At 44.7% G+C, this 14,198-nt stretch overlaps 1 protein-coding gene across 18 annotated transcripts in view; it reads right to left on the bottom strand.

Moving 5' to 3' along the window:
* Nucleotides 1–254: 254 nt before the first annotated feature.
* The window catches only part of BRDT (bromodomain testis associated), a 64,957-nt gene continuing 51,013 nt past the window's right edge, over nucleotides 255–14,198 (bottom strand). For 15 of the 18 annotated variants that reach the window (XM_083510991.1, XM_083511001.1, XM_083511002.1 and 12 more), the window contains 7 exons: nucleotides 12,852–13,017; nucleotides 10,393–10,511; nucleotides 9,348–9,492; nucleotides 5,190–5,329; nucleotides 3,272–3,477; nucleotides 1,831–1,990; nucleotides 255–1,079 (listed from right to left, as the gene is read on the bottom strand). In XM_083510991.1, coding sequence (XP_083367117.1) covers nucleotides 1,011–1,079; nucleotides 1,831–1,990; nucleotides 3,272–3,477; nucleotides 5,190–5,329; nucleotides 9,348–9,492; nucleotides 10,393–10,511; nucleotides 12,852–13,017 — 1,005 coding nt within the window. In that variant the 3' untranslated portion in view covers nucleotides 255–1,010. The remainder of the gene's footprint in view (nucleotides 1,080–1,830; nucleotides 1,991–3,271; nucleotides 3,478–5,189; nucleotides 5,330–9,347; nucleotides 9,493–10,392; nucleotides 10,512–12,851; nucleotides 13,018–14,198) is intronic. The other 3 variants (XM_083511004.1, XM_083511005.1, XM_083511006.1) reach the window with 1 other exon arrangement.

Below are 14,198 nucleotides of genomic sequence, written 5' to 3'. Positions count from 1 at the left end.
TGTGGTTTAACTCACAGTGCCACCTGCGTCCTAGATGGGCTCAAACCACCAACCTGAGAATGGTTGATCAGTACATATGGCCTCAGCCAACATGTTTAGGGCTGAGGTGTAGATAACTGAAAAATCTAAACTTACAGGATGTAGTTCTATAGGAACTTTGACAAATAATGTTTGGTTGGTAGTTGAGTGTTGTTGTTTTTTAATGGAACAATAAAATAGGTTAGAAACTACAAAATCCACTAAACCTCCAATTATGACAACTTTTTTATTAACGTATGAAAGGTGTAAAATATAAATACATTTGAGCATCTAATACAAACAGTTGTAAGGTGTGCATTCAAAAGAAAATGGAAATGATTCAATCTATTACTTAGGAATAACCAAAAATACTTGCATATTTACAGATTTTTACAAGGAAAATAGACACTGAAGATTTATTTAGGTTTTACTTTTCAAATGATGGGTAGGGAGAAGTCCAAAATGCAAATCCTCAATACTACATAAGCTAAAAGGCATTTTAGCTTGCCACATCAAATAACATTTCAACTTAAATACATTTGCCAAATAAATCAAAGCTAAACAAAGTAATTTAAATACCCATAAAAAATAAATCAGTACACATCCAAGGTGCTTTTAAATACCAAACTTGAACCCTGAAAGCAATGCCTGGCTTGTTTTGTACCATGCACATCAAATAAACATTTTGAAACAGGTTTAAAAGTCAGGAAATAATAGTATTTCAAAACTAAGGCTAGGCACTGAAAACTGCCTCTAAGGATTAGAGCAAACCTTTACACTGAGAAGTTTTCAAGCTTTACAATTTTAATGGTAGCAAGTTTTATAAAAACTGAACTTATTACAGTAATATACTGGCTCTTCAAAAATGATTAACAAGTGTTCGGATAGAATTATCACCAAAAAATGTATTCCGGCAGTGAATGGAGGATTTTTCTGCAATCCAACATTACTTCTAAAGAACGGTAACCAAAGTTACGCCACCTTCCTTCCTCTCATTTCAGGGTTTCTTCAAACGTTGCCATAACGTCACTCTGAAAATTCATATCAATGGTGCCCACCATCTATTTAAAAACAAAAAACAATTAAATGGGGGCGGGGCGGATTATTTATGTTGCACTGGTATAGGTACTTAACCAGGAGTAAGGTAAAGGTAAAGGGACCCCTGACCATTAAGTCCAGTTGGGAACAACTCTGGGGTTGCATGCTCACCTCACTCTATAGGCAAAGCGAGCCGACGTTTGTCCGCAGACAGCTTCTGGGTCATGTGGCCAACATGACTAAGCTGCTTCTGGCGAACCAGAGCAGTGCACAGAAATGCCGTTTACCTTCCCGCCAGAGCAGTACCTGTTTATCTCCTTGCACTTGACGTGCTTTCAAACTGCTAGGTTGGCTGGAGCTGGGACCGAGCAACGGGAGCTCACCCTGTTGTGGGGATTCAAACCACTAACCTTCTGATCGGCAAGCCCCAGGCTCAGTGGTTTAGACCACAGCGCCACCCGCGTCCCAACCAGGAGTAAGGTGCACATAATTCAGCATAATTTAATTTTGAGTAAATGTGCACAGAGATAACGTATGCACTTTTCTGGATTCAACTTTCAACAGGTAGCAACCCCAGGCAATCTTTAATGTGCCATGTAGTCAAAGCAGTTAGTGATACCCAACCTCTGTTGCTAAGCTGGCTCTTCAGATGGGTCTAAGCCAATAAAGTCCCATTGATTTAGTTAGGAATAAGCTATTAGAGCAGATCCTTAGCTGTTGCAGTTTGTTATGTGACCGACACTGTTAAAGCTGATTTATGCACCAATTACTTACCGCTTCTCTCCACCTACGCTCTTGTTCCATTTTTCTTGCCAAGTTACGGTCTACAAGAAGACTTTGTGTCAAGCGTAGCTGCTCTTTTGTGGACGCTGCTTTTGAAGGGGAACAGCTCGCTTTTGCTGCAGTAGGTTTCAGATCTGTTTTCCCATTGTTTCTATATAGGAAAAAACAAACCCGTTGCTTATGGATTCAAAGATGCAGACCTTACATTTGGAGGAATAAACGTAACCAACAATCTGCAAGGATTTTGCATGTCAATTCCTAAACAGTGTACTCAGGGGTGGAGGAAGGGTCCACCCCGGGTGTCACCAGTGAAGGGGGTGACAAAATGCCGGGCGGCACTCACCGTGGGGCCTCCAGTGCGCCCGAGCCACGCATCTCTCCTGGGAGTGATGCAATGGCTTGGGTGCCTGCAGGCTCCGTGCTGCCCCAAACGGTCTGCCCACTGCCTCCCCCTCAGCTGTGGGGGGGGGATGAGTGGGAGGAGGCAGGTAGACTCCTTGAAGGCCCCGCGGAATGTCCTGCCCTGGCTCGCCCCACCCTGTGGGCGGCTGCCCCTGCCCCTGGATGCAGGGCACGCAAGCCACCTCAGGCACCCAATCAGCTTGCTCCGCCACTGAGTGTACTGCAAGAAGGGGTGAAGTATACTGCAAAAAACCCACCATATTAGATGTATCCCACCACTCTGCTGATGGAAGCAGGGAGGTGCCATCCAGCACTGATTCCCCACCCCCGCTATCCAGCACCTGCAAAAATATAGGCAGTGGCATCCCAAGAGATGGATTAATAATGATGAACTGGGATTCCCCAACTGACAACAATGCAATAATAAAAATAATTTTTAAAAATCTCAGAACTGCTGCCCTTGTCCAAACAAAGCCCCTCTGTTACATCTCTGATCACACATCAACTTTGTTGGGTAAAGTGAAAACAATGAGCTTGTTTGTGCTGGCCAAGAAAACGCACAAGCGTGACTTAAGATGTGCACTTAATTTTAAAGCAGAAAAAGTCAGTACCAAAAGTTTGGGCGACATTGATCTTGTAGTTAGTTTTCCCAGTTATGTCTCCAAATGGATGTACCCGTGGACACTTTGGAAAAGTCGTAATTTAAAATTTTACTTTATTCTTGCTAGCAAAGAGGCAGCTACAGAGTTACTAACAAGCTCAAATCCTCGTCTCTGCCAACAGTTCACATCGATGAAGTATAAACATGGGCATATGCAAACATCAGAGTAACCTTGAAAATAATACTCAATAGACCGTGCTGCTATTTTACCAACATGGTGACTAGCTATCGCCTTTAATTATTTCCCCTCAAATAGGAATCAGTTCCACATTGCCACAAAACAACCCAGTTGGAAACCACTCAGTATGAGCGTAGTTAAATGGACATGTGAAATACAGCCTTTCAATTTAATTATATAGAATTACAAACCTCTCTTTTTCCTGAGGGAGGCTTCTCAGTTTCCTCTCAGCTTGCTCCAATTGCCTTTTGCGGTCCTTTGCCCACTCACTTTCTTCTTTTTCTAGCGCTGCTTTTTGGAACTGCCTGAAGCTTTCATTGGAGGATTTGATTGGGACCGGCGCAGGGATCATTTTACCTAAACTTGTCCAGGAATCCGCATGCTTGACTTTGATGTCCTGAAATTAAACAGAAGAGCATTTCTCAGCTCTAAACACAAGCAAGTTCAGAGTTTTCCACCTCGCGCAGGACCGCAAAAGCAAAATAGCAGGCAGAGAGGATTTTGTGGTGGTGGTGGTTGCAATCATGATACCTTAAGAAACTCACCAGCACTTGGTTTAGGACTGAACTGTAGCCCCATTCAGGTGTTATAACCTTCCGGGCAATTAAAAACACGTGCGAGAGAGAGAGCAGGAACCGACATGCTAACTTGTCACTTGGAGACAAACTTATATAGTGGGAAACCTGCTGGACTCGTGCAAGCTCCCTGAACAATTTAGGCCCCTACAACACAGCTGGGGAACATGAGGCCATGCAGATGTTTCTGGATTGCAACTCCTACAAGCCCCAGACAACGTGCTGAATGGACAGAGCCAACAGGATAATCTGGAGGCCCAGACAGAGGGCCTTCTCGGTAGTGGCGCCCACCCTGTGGAACACCCTCCCTTCAGATGTGAAGGAAATAAGCAGCTATCCTATCTTTAAAAGACATCTGAAGGCAGCCCTGTTCAGGGAAGTTTTTAATATTTAACGCTGTACTGTTTTTAACACTTGATTGGGAGCCACCCAGAGTGGCTGGGGAAACTCAGCCAGATGGGCGGGGTATAATTATTATTATTATTATTATTATTATTATTATTATTATTATTATTATTACATGTTCCCCAGCCCTACTCCAGATGATCAAGATTGTGAACTGCATGCAGAGCCTAAACAAGCAGGGGGGAAAAATTGACTGCAGAAATTATCACTCAAATTCACAGAGGCCAAATGGGGAATGGTGTACTAGAATGACAAACGGAGCTAATTCACTGGTCATCACTCCCCCCCGTGAGCAAAAATTAACAAAGTGGTGATTCATCCCTTATGGAATATTGAATGGGAAGCAATTAGATGCCTATATTGCTATTATTACAGGAAGCTTCTAATTACAGTTGCAGGGGACCTTTGATGAATGGGATTTGCTTCCTAGCAAAGGAGCTTGATTGTGCTGGATAATGGGACTATATGAAATGTTACTTAGAACCACTGTTCTAATTCTGTTCCATTCCCAGCCGATTGTGTCAAAGCAACGTCTCAGCGGGGTCAAAACCCCTAGTGTCAAAGCAACCTTCAACTCACGCAAAAGCTGTTTTTGATCGGGGAGGCAAAAATTCTCTGCAGATCACATGAAAACTATGTAACGCTTTGGACAAGATATATTTTGACAGCTGTCCAATGAATGGTGGCTGTGGAATCCACTAATCGCAGGATCCCTTTGCCATATCCTGTAGTTCAGCTAAATGCCCATCTCGGGTTGAATATTTAGTCAGTGGGGTTTCTTTTTTGGGGAGGGAGGGGAAATTGCTAATACAAATCCGTTCTAAGGGACGTGTTTATTAGATGTCCTCTTGGACATATCAAAAAGCAGATCAAATTGCTCTGTCAACTATGAGCATGGGGCACCGTGTGGTGTGACTGGGCCAGCCACGCACTCCAGATTGCTGGCATACGCACTGGCTATCTCCCTTTGGGGTAGGCGTTTTTATGGGATAGTCACTAGAAGCCCATTCAAAGCATGATGACAAAGGTGCCGTTCTCACCCCCAGCTATCTACATAGGCCGACTTTCGTTGGCAACACAAACCGGCCTCTGCTTTTCGCTATTATCTTACAAGGCAGCAAATTATTACCTTTGCCAGAGGAATCTGAGGTTTAGCATCTCTCCTTTTTTGGCCCTCGCTGTTATCGGAGCAGCTGGCTGCAACAGCGGCATGTGCAGAATCAGTCATACGTTGCCCACATGGACCATCTGGAAAACCCGTCTTCGATTCTGGAATGTAAACAGAAGCCGTGAGTGACAAGGCAGTGAGTTTCAAGGGGGCGGAGAACACCTCCGCCAAATCTCTTGTTATTAGAGGAGAAAATAAAGCAAAGGGCTTCTAACTTAGCTTCTATCTATTTGAATCACAGGCTATGTTTCCACTCCTCAGCCTTGAAACGGTTTTATTTGCCCCTTGTTTACTTTGTGCGATTTCCAAGTAAGCAGAAGGGCAAGAACTCCTCGTGCGGCTGCAGCTGTCTATTTTCGGATGCCTTCTCGAGTGTGTGTAGAAGATGCACATTCCCCGTTACTTGTTTCCTTCCTCCCTTCCATCCTAACAGAGACCATTCTGCCTCCCTGCGATGCGCTTTCTCAGGTTCCCCAGGGGAGAAGAGCCTGTTACTAAGTAACCTTGCATTTGGAATAAAACTCCCCAGGCAGCCGGCTTCCACTTTCTCCAAACAAATAGGTCAGCCTCAAAACCTACGGATGGCATAAAGCTCACAATTCACTTTCGACCGATTATACACACGCAAGAGTCTCTATGCTGCCAATGGAAAGTCCTCAGTAAAAGAAGCATGCGCTCACATGTCACAAACATCCTCAGAAAGTTATATTCCTCCCTATTCCTCAAAGTTTTCAGAGCAACCCTTTGATAAATTAAGGCAGAGGTTTTCAACCAGTGTGCCTTGAATGATGGTCAGGGGTGCCGCAGGCAATACTGGCCTCTGTCCCTCTTTCCTTCCCTCTCAGATCTCTGCCTCCCAAAGGCTGTTTGTTGCAACGGCCTTAGCTACAAGCTCCACAGGTGAATGGTGTCTCTGGCGCTGCCCGGAGGACTCCCAGTGAGAGGGGAGAGGAGAGCAACACTTCACAAGGGATGGTGTTCAAAAAGGGGTGAGGGGCTGCCTGCTCTGCAGGCAAGGGGTGACATAACTGGGCTCCTGAGCCCCACGGGGTGCCGCAGAAAGAATGGAGCTGGTCAAGGGAACCATGGACTCAAAAAGGATGACAACCTCTGAATTAAGGTGTAGGACTGGAGTTCTGAGGACACGGGTGGCGCTGTGGGTAAAACCTCAGCGCCTAGGACTTGCCGATCGTATGGTCGGCGGTTCAAATCCCCGCGGTGGGGTGAGCTCCCGTCGTTCGGTCCCAGCTCCTGCCCACCTAGCAGTTCGAAAGCACTCTTAAGTGCAAGTAGATAAATAGGTACCGCTTTATAGCGGGAAGGTAAATGGAAGGTAAAGGTGCTGGCTCGCCAGAGCAACTTTGTCACGCTGGCCACGTGACCCGGAAGTGTCTCCGGACAGCGCTGGCCCCCAGCCTCTTAAGTGAGATGGGCGCACAACCCTAGAGTCGGACACGACTGGCCCATACGGGCAGGGGTACCTTTACCTTTACCTTCAGGACTGGAGTTACTACAGGACTGTAAGCAAAAGATTATGCGGCCCTGTTCTCTCCCCATAACCAACCACTGCAATACATGATGGTTGCTAGAACCATTTGCGCATGGTTTCCGCCTGCCTCCCGGTGACCCGTTGGTGTATTGCTGTAGCCATAGGCGGGTTTCACACTGGTAGGAATCAAGAGGCATCAGGAAAATAATACTTCTCTCAACGTATGCCAAAAACTAAATTCTGTGTTATGTTGATGGATGTGAGTTACTGGCTCCCATAGGTAAAAGGGAGCTTCAAATGGCCAAGAACTGAACTGGGCGATGAGAACAAATATTGCCAGTAGTATAATTCACTAAGGGCTTATCCACACGTACATTTCCTCCAGCTTTTCCAGGCACGGTCCATACTTAAAGGGTCCATGTCTGAGCGTGTTGTTGTTGTGTGTTTCTTTGCCTTGGAGCTTTTACCTCAAAAATTTGGCTCTTTATTTATTTTAAATTATGTTTTTATTAAAGATGTGTGTGTGTGTGTTATAAAACAAACAAAAAAAACAAACAAACAAGAAAAAGTACTGACATATTCCTGCCCCCCCCCCGCCCGCAAGAGCATACAAATCAATATGGCTAATCTGACCCAACAACACCCCCCTCATGCATACAAACAAACCACTCTGCAAACAGCCAAATTGCAACCAGCCAAGCTCTGAATCCTCCAATCTCTCGCAATGCCAATACAAATAAATAACTATATAAATAAAGGACCTCCTGACATGACACTGACACAAAAACCTTACAAAAACCAGCTCTTTAAAGCTCAATCAAAGCCAATGACAATCAGAGGAAAACCCTAATTTACATCTGCTCTGGGGCAAAAACAACAACGCTTGGACACAGAGTATTTAAGCGCAGGCCTGTGCCTGGAAACAGCAAGGGGAAAGGTAAATGTGGATCAGCCCTAGCAGATTCAATTCCACTTCAATTCTAGTACACTTTAACTCAATGGTGTTGGATATGTTGAAGGAATTATTATATGGAGAGCAAGAGGGTTGGTAGGTAGGCTTTTGAGCGCTGCTGGAAGCTTTTGTTTTAAGATTTAAAATGCGAAAATATTGGGGAAGAGAGGGCTCTATCAAAGGAGAGTAAGTTACTACATAAAATCCCAGAGCAGATTTAGGGAGGCAGCATTAGCTTGCTCAATGGCTTCATTGGAAACAAACCATCAAATACAGAGGGCATACATAACTTGAGAGCAAATAAAAACCTCACCATGATTAATCATTTAAAGCATTTATTTAAGACTATAAATAATTGCTATAATTTAAATTGCTATAAAACAGGGTGAGCTGAATCACATTATGTTTTCCTCAGTTCCTCTTGAGTCTCCTGCAAAATGCTTCCTGTGAGGAGGAAGCTGTGAATAAGGTACACGGCACAAAAAGATGCCCAACTTAGTCACACTTGCACCTCTCATTGTGCAAAAGTTTGCAACTTGTATGTGTCAGTGATGTCAGCTGCTGCAAATATATATCAGACTGTACTGTGATTTCGCTTTTTCCAGAGAACAGCTTCCCCTAGGATATGGCACTAAACCAGGGAAGTAAACTATCTAAAAAAAACACCCCACCAGCCATACAAGATTCTGCTTTCATTGATTCTGACCTGCATTGACCCTAAGAAAGCAGATCTGGTATCTGTACTGTTATGTACTGAGTTGAATAGGATCCAAAAGGCAGCAGTCTGATTGGTCCTAGAACAATAGGATTCAGAATGCAGCAGTCTGATTGGTCCTAGAACAATAGGGTCCAGAATGCAGCAGTCTGAATGGTCCACAGGAGCCACCCAATCTAGCTCCAGGTGGAAGTGCTTCGGAACCCTTCAGACAACATTAGAATGGTGTGTATATCGCGAAGCCTGAATATTTCACAATGAAATCCACAGAATTTCCCCTCCGCTGAATTTTACATTACAGAAGTTACCCGCAACGCACTTCATTGCACTGCATTCCTACTACTTTGGAAATTGAAAGATTAGTTAATATTAGCAATCGGATTAAATAGCAATCAGATTAAATCCACACGGTGATCACTTGCTTTTAGGACATATTTTCATGCAGTTGGCCTCTTTGCATAATCCACATCTCACTGAAACAGCGGCAAAACTGTTTCAAGCAGATCTGGATGACAGCCTGTGTCGCACTTTAAATAGTACCCTGACATATGCGAGTCCCACAAGGCCATCTGTTTATCCAATTGCCAGTGTGGCGCAGCATTTAGATAAACCAACAAAACAGAGTACAGTGGTACCTCGGGTTAAGTACTTAATTCGTTCTGGAGGTCCGTTCTTAACCTGAAACTGTTCTTAACCTGAAGCACCACTTTAGCTAATGGGGCCTCCTGCTGCTGCCGCGCCGCTGGAGCACGATTTCTGTTCTCATCCTGAAGCAAAGTTCTTAACCCAAGGTAATATTTCTGGGTTAGCGGAGTCTGAAGCGTATGTAACCTGAAGCGTATGTAACCCGAGGTACCACTGTACCCCTTTGTACCACTTTATCTGGACTGGGAACACCCACAAACATTTATTCTGAAGTCTACATCCCAGTCACGTTTGTATTTGCTTGACCAGAATACATACTTTGTTCCTGATTAATCGGTTTCGAGCCAGCAGTTCCCAAAGGGGCTTGTGTATGGTCAGCAGATGTCTGCGCCTGATGCAGTGATGTCTTCCCATTTTCTTTGCTACTGCCCGGTAGGCTATTCAAAGAGGAAGAACAAGATACCTGCAGGAAGATTCAAGGTCTTTTAGAGAAATATTCCATGAGAGGTGTCAGCCATCCATCTCCCTCATCCCACGGGGATTTTGTTCTCTTGGAGATGGAGGGCAGCATGCGCCATTTTGTAGTTCTTCTCACACGATGTACATTTTCCCTTCAGTACTGGAGAAACAGCCACCATTGTGGAAAAAAAAGGTCAAAAAGGCTGAAGCGGCTACATGGCTCTCCATAAAGCTATTTCTGCAAAAACCAGGTTTTTAATTTTCAGTGGCTTCTTCACCCAAAAATCTGTTTGGGAGAGCTCATATTCTCTAAACAAAAACAAAAAACAAAAAATAATAATATCCAAATTTATTACATCCCAATACGTTCCCTTAGCTATTTCAAATTTAACAACTGTATACAGTCGAACGGAATCAGTTCTGGAAGTCTGTTTGACTTCCAAAACTTTCTGAAACCAAGGCGCAGCTTCCGATTGGATGCAGGAAACAGGAAGCTTCTGCAGCCAATCGGAAGCTACGGAAGCCCCGTCGGATGTTCGGGTTCCAAAGAATGTTCACAAACAGGAACACTCACTTCTGGGTTGGGGGATTCGAGAGCCAAAACGTTTGAGTCGCAAGGCATTTGGGATCCAAGGTACAACTGTATATTGAATTGGAACCCTTGGTGGAATTGGAACCCTTGGGTTGGGTCCAAAAGTCCCCTCCTCCCATCAGAAGAAGCTCCTTCCGTTGAAGGAAGGGAGCCTTCGGATCCAATATATTGCCAACTGTGTCAACAAGGGACAAAAAAATATTCTTTTTTAATAACGTTATGTGAAGGTGAACCACCAGAAGTATCAAATTATTAGGCTTTTTTTTAAAAGTTAAATGCAATTTTAAAAACAATTTTGTCAACGATATTCACCTTTGAGTGCATGTGGGGAGACTGGATAATGGATGGGTTGACTGCCATTGGCAATAAGCTACTTTGAGTGGCTTGCTGAACTGGCGTACAGTGCAGTGGAGAAACAACAGCTATTATACCTGCAAAAAGCAGAGGAGGGAAGATAAAAACAGAAGAATAACATTGCCTCAGAGTACAACACCCAATTAATGAAGCCATGCGCAAACAATCCAAGCTGAACAAACATAAGGGTTCAAGCAATCAGAGGAGGAAAACCACGCACACTCTTAAGTAATTTCAGTCGGGGTTCCACTGGGGATGGCTCTTTACTCTAAAAATGCACTTTGTAGGGTGATGCCCATGGACCAGTATAGAGTTTGGTTCATGCCTTTTGTTACTGGTTAGTATTACAGGGACGCGGGTGGCAGTGTGGTCTAAACCACTGAGCCTCTTGGGCTTGCCACATAAGGTCAGCGGTTCAAATCCCCGTGACGAGGTGAGCTCCCGTTGTTCGGTCCTAGCTCCTGCCCACCTAGCAGTTTGAAAGCACACCAGTGCAAGTAGATAAATAGGTACCGCTGTGGCAGGAAGGTAAACGGCGTTTCAATGCGTTCTGGCACTCATCACGGTGTTCCGCTGCGCCAGAAGCGGTTTAGTCATGTTGGCCACATGACCTAGAAAGCTGTCTGTGGACAAACGCCGGCTCCCTCGGTGAGATGAAAGCGAGATGAGCGCTGCAACCCCATGGTTGCCTTTGACTGGACTTAACCGCCCAGGGGTCCTTTACCTTTACCTTAGTATTTGCTTACTTAGCAAGGAATATACCACGTATTCAAAAGCATCTCTTATCAATTTATATAAGGTAGGGTAGCTTTTTGGGGGGAGTAGGGACAAAGTTGCTAAATTTCTATTGAAAAAAAGCTCAAGTTTTTGAGCTATTTTTAAAGGATATTCATCATAATCTACACTTCAGACAGGATTGCCATACGTCTGGATTTCCCCAGATTAACTACAGACTTTTTTGCCCGGGCACTGTTTCCGATGGCCAAATCCTAGCTGTGTCTGGGAAATTCCTGAAGTATGGCAACCCTAGATAATGTAAGATATAAAAATATAGGGGGGGGGGATAGCCATTTTAAAAGCAAATAATATATAATACCACTATATAGGAGGTAGGCTTGCCTAAACAAAACAGATTTAATAGGCAAAAAATAAAATAAAGACAATAAAGCTAATCTTAATAGGCAGAGTTTGAGAGGTGCTAAAATACGGATGTCTTGCAAGGGCTGAATAAACATGAGGTGCCACTTGGAAAAGTACCAGTTCCACAAATTGAAATGGTCAAATGGACACATTTGAGGTAAGATGATCCTTTAAGTAAACTGGCCCCAAGCTCTTAAGAGTATTGCCGTACATAACAATAAAAGTAAAGGTAAAGGGACCCCTGACAATTAGGTCCTGTCATGGCCGACTCTGGGGTCGCGGCGCTCATCTCACTTTATTGGCCGAGGGAGCCGGCGTACAGCATGACTAAGCCGCTTCTGGCGAACCAGAGCAGCACACGGAAACGCCGTTTACCTTCCCGCCGGAGCGGTACCTATCTACTTGTACTTTGATGTGCTTTCGAACTGCTAGGTTGGCAGGAGCAGGGACCGAGCAACGGGAGCTCACCCCATCGCGGGGATTCGAACCGCCGACCTTCTGATCAGCAAGTCCTAGGCTCTGTGGTTTCACAATAGGAACACCTTAAATTTAATCCCATAACAAATTGTCACCCGGCGCAGAACTTTGCCAGGGCCGCAGCCTCCCACCACAAACAGCAAACAGTTTTTCTTTGAGCATGTACACAGCCACGGGTGACAATTAAAACTGATCTCCTCTAAACTTTTAGGATAGTGTCCATGCAGCCTGGGTTGAAACTTATGGGGCTGCTTGTTGGGTGACCTGCAACTGAAAGGTTCTGGCCTTCTGGGAAGCACTAAATCTACGTTGCAGATTTGCCATCTGATTACTGTGAATGGACCTGTTACTCTGGCGAGTTCTAGATAGAAATTCAGGCTTTGACACAAAACAAATCTTAAGTTTTCCTTAACGGCAGCTGATGCTTCTTCTCAAGTTACATTACTGTTTAAACTTGTATTACCAGAACACACAACACATTTTTTATAAGTAGGTTCTGAGCTGGCAACTGATGCTTATACTGAAATCCATGCCTCTGCTTCTAAGCAACTTGTAGATAAAGCAAATATTATATAAAAAAAACCTCGCCATGTCTCCCACGCTCTCTCACCCAAAAGGAAACGAAACCCAGGGTGCCGCTCACGGAATTCCACAAGGGAACAGGGACCACTTCAAAGCTATGTGCATATGTCGATCTTCCTCCCTGGAGTACATTTTTGTGGGGAAAGCCAAGTCACGGCCCTACAAAAGTCACTGGGGAGCATCTTTTGTGAATTGCCCCGTTTTCCGAGAAGACCTACCTGGAGGAGAGATGATGCTCTGTTCTCGTGGTTTCAGAGGGGTATGTTGCAGCGTCTGCTGAGCGATCCTCGTTTCCGTGGATCTCTGAAACTGCATGCTGGTGGGCGAAGTGTTCCGTATCTGGGGGACAATAGCGCAGGACATCCTTGGATATAGCAGAGGCATCTAGGGAAGAATTCAACAGGGCTATTTACAGCAACAAAGGTCCGTATAGTTAAAGCCATGGTTTTCCCAGTAGTGATGTATGGAAGTGAGAGCTGGACCATAAAGAAGGCTGATCGCCAAAGAATTGATGCTTTTGAATTATGGTGCTGGAGGAGACTCTTGAGAGTCCCATGGACTGCAAGAAGATCAAACCTATCCCTTCTCAAGGAAATCAGCCCTGAGTGCTCACTAGAAGGACAGATCCTGAAGCTGAGACTCCAATACTTTGGCCACCTCATGAGAAGAGAAGACCCTGATGTTGGGAAAGATGGAGGGCACACGAAGAAGGGGACGACAGAGGATGAAATGGTACAGAATGTAGCTTCCTCATTCCCCCTCATGCTCACTGGAAGGACAGATCCTGAAGCTGAGACTCCAGTACTTTGGCCACCTCATGAGAAGAGAAGACTCCCTGGAAAAGACCCTGATGCTGGGAAAGATGGAGGGCACAAGGAGAAGGGGACGACAGCGAACGAGATGGTTGGACAGTGTTCTCAAAGCTACCAGCATGAGTTTGACCAAACTGCGGGAGGCAGTGGAAGACAGGAGTGCCTGGCGTGCTTTGGTCCATGGGGTCACGAAGAGTCGGACACGACTAAACAACTAAACAACAACAACAACAATTTACACCATCTTACTCACTGACAGAGTCCTGTACAGGCTACTCCCCAGTTGCGCTCGATTGGCACATGCCTGCCATTTTCGGTGCCTGAAAGGGGAGGGACGGATCGGGCTGGCCCAGGTGGTGCCTTGGAACGTGGTCCCCATGTAAATGGGGAGTTGCCTGCATTGCTAAATGTTGCCAGCACATCACAAATGAGGTACCATCTGTAGGAGAAGTGCATTATGCATCTGTGATGGAGAGAGCCTTTCCAGGAGCGATGCCCCAGATTTGGAAAACCCTCCTGAAAGAACTAAGACCTTTTTTTGTTGGCTTAAAGACTTTTACTTGCCGAGGCTTTTTATATTTATGGTTTCCGTCTTTTTATATTTATGGTTTTAGCCCACAATTATTTTTTTATCGATTATTTCAAATTTTATTATGCCATTTTGATCTTGTCTTGTTTTAATGTTATAGTCAATATGCAATTTTATTTATTTATTTATTTTTACATATACTGCCCTGGAATTCCTCTTTCGTG

The sequence above is a fragment of the Podarcis liolepis genome, assembly GCF_965112155.1.
Source record: "Podarcis liolepis genome assembly, chromosome: 6".
In the NCBI taxonomy this organism is placed as follows: Eukaryota; Metazoa; Chordata; class Lepidosauria; order Squamata; family Lacertidae; genus Podarcis; species Podarcis liolepis.
Note: the sequence above shows the minus strand (reverse complement) of the source record. Positions and strands in the feature narration are given on the sequence as shown.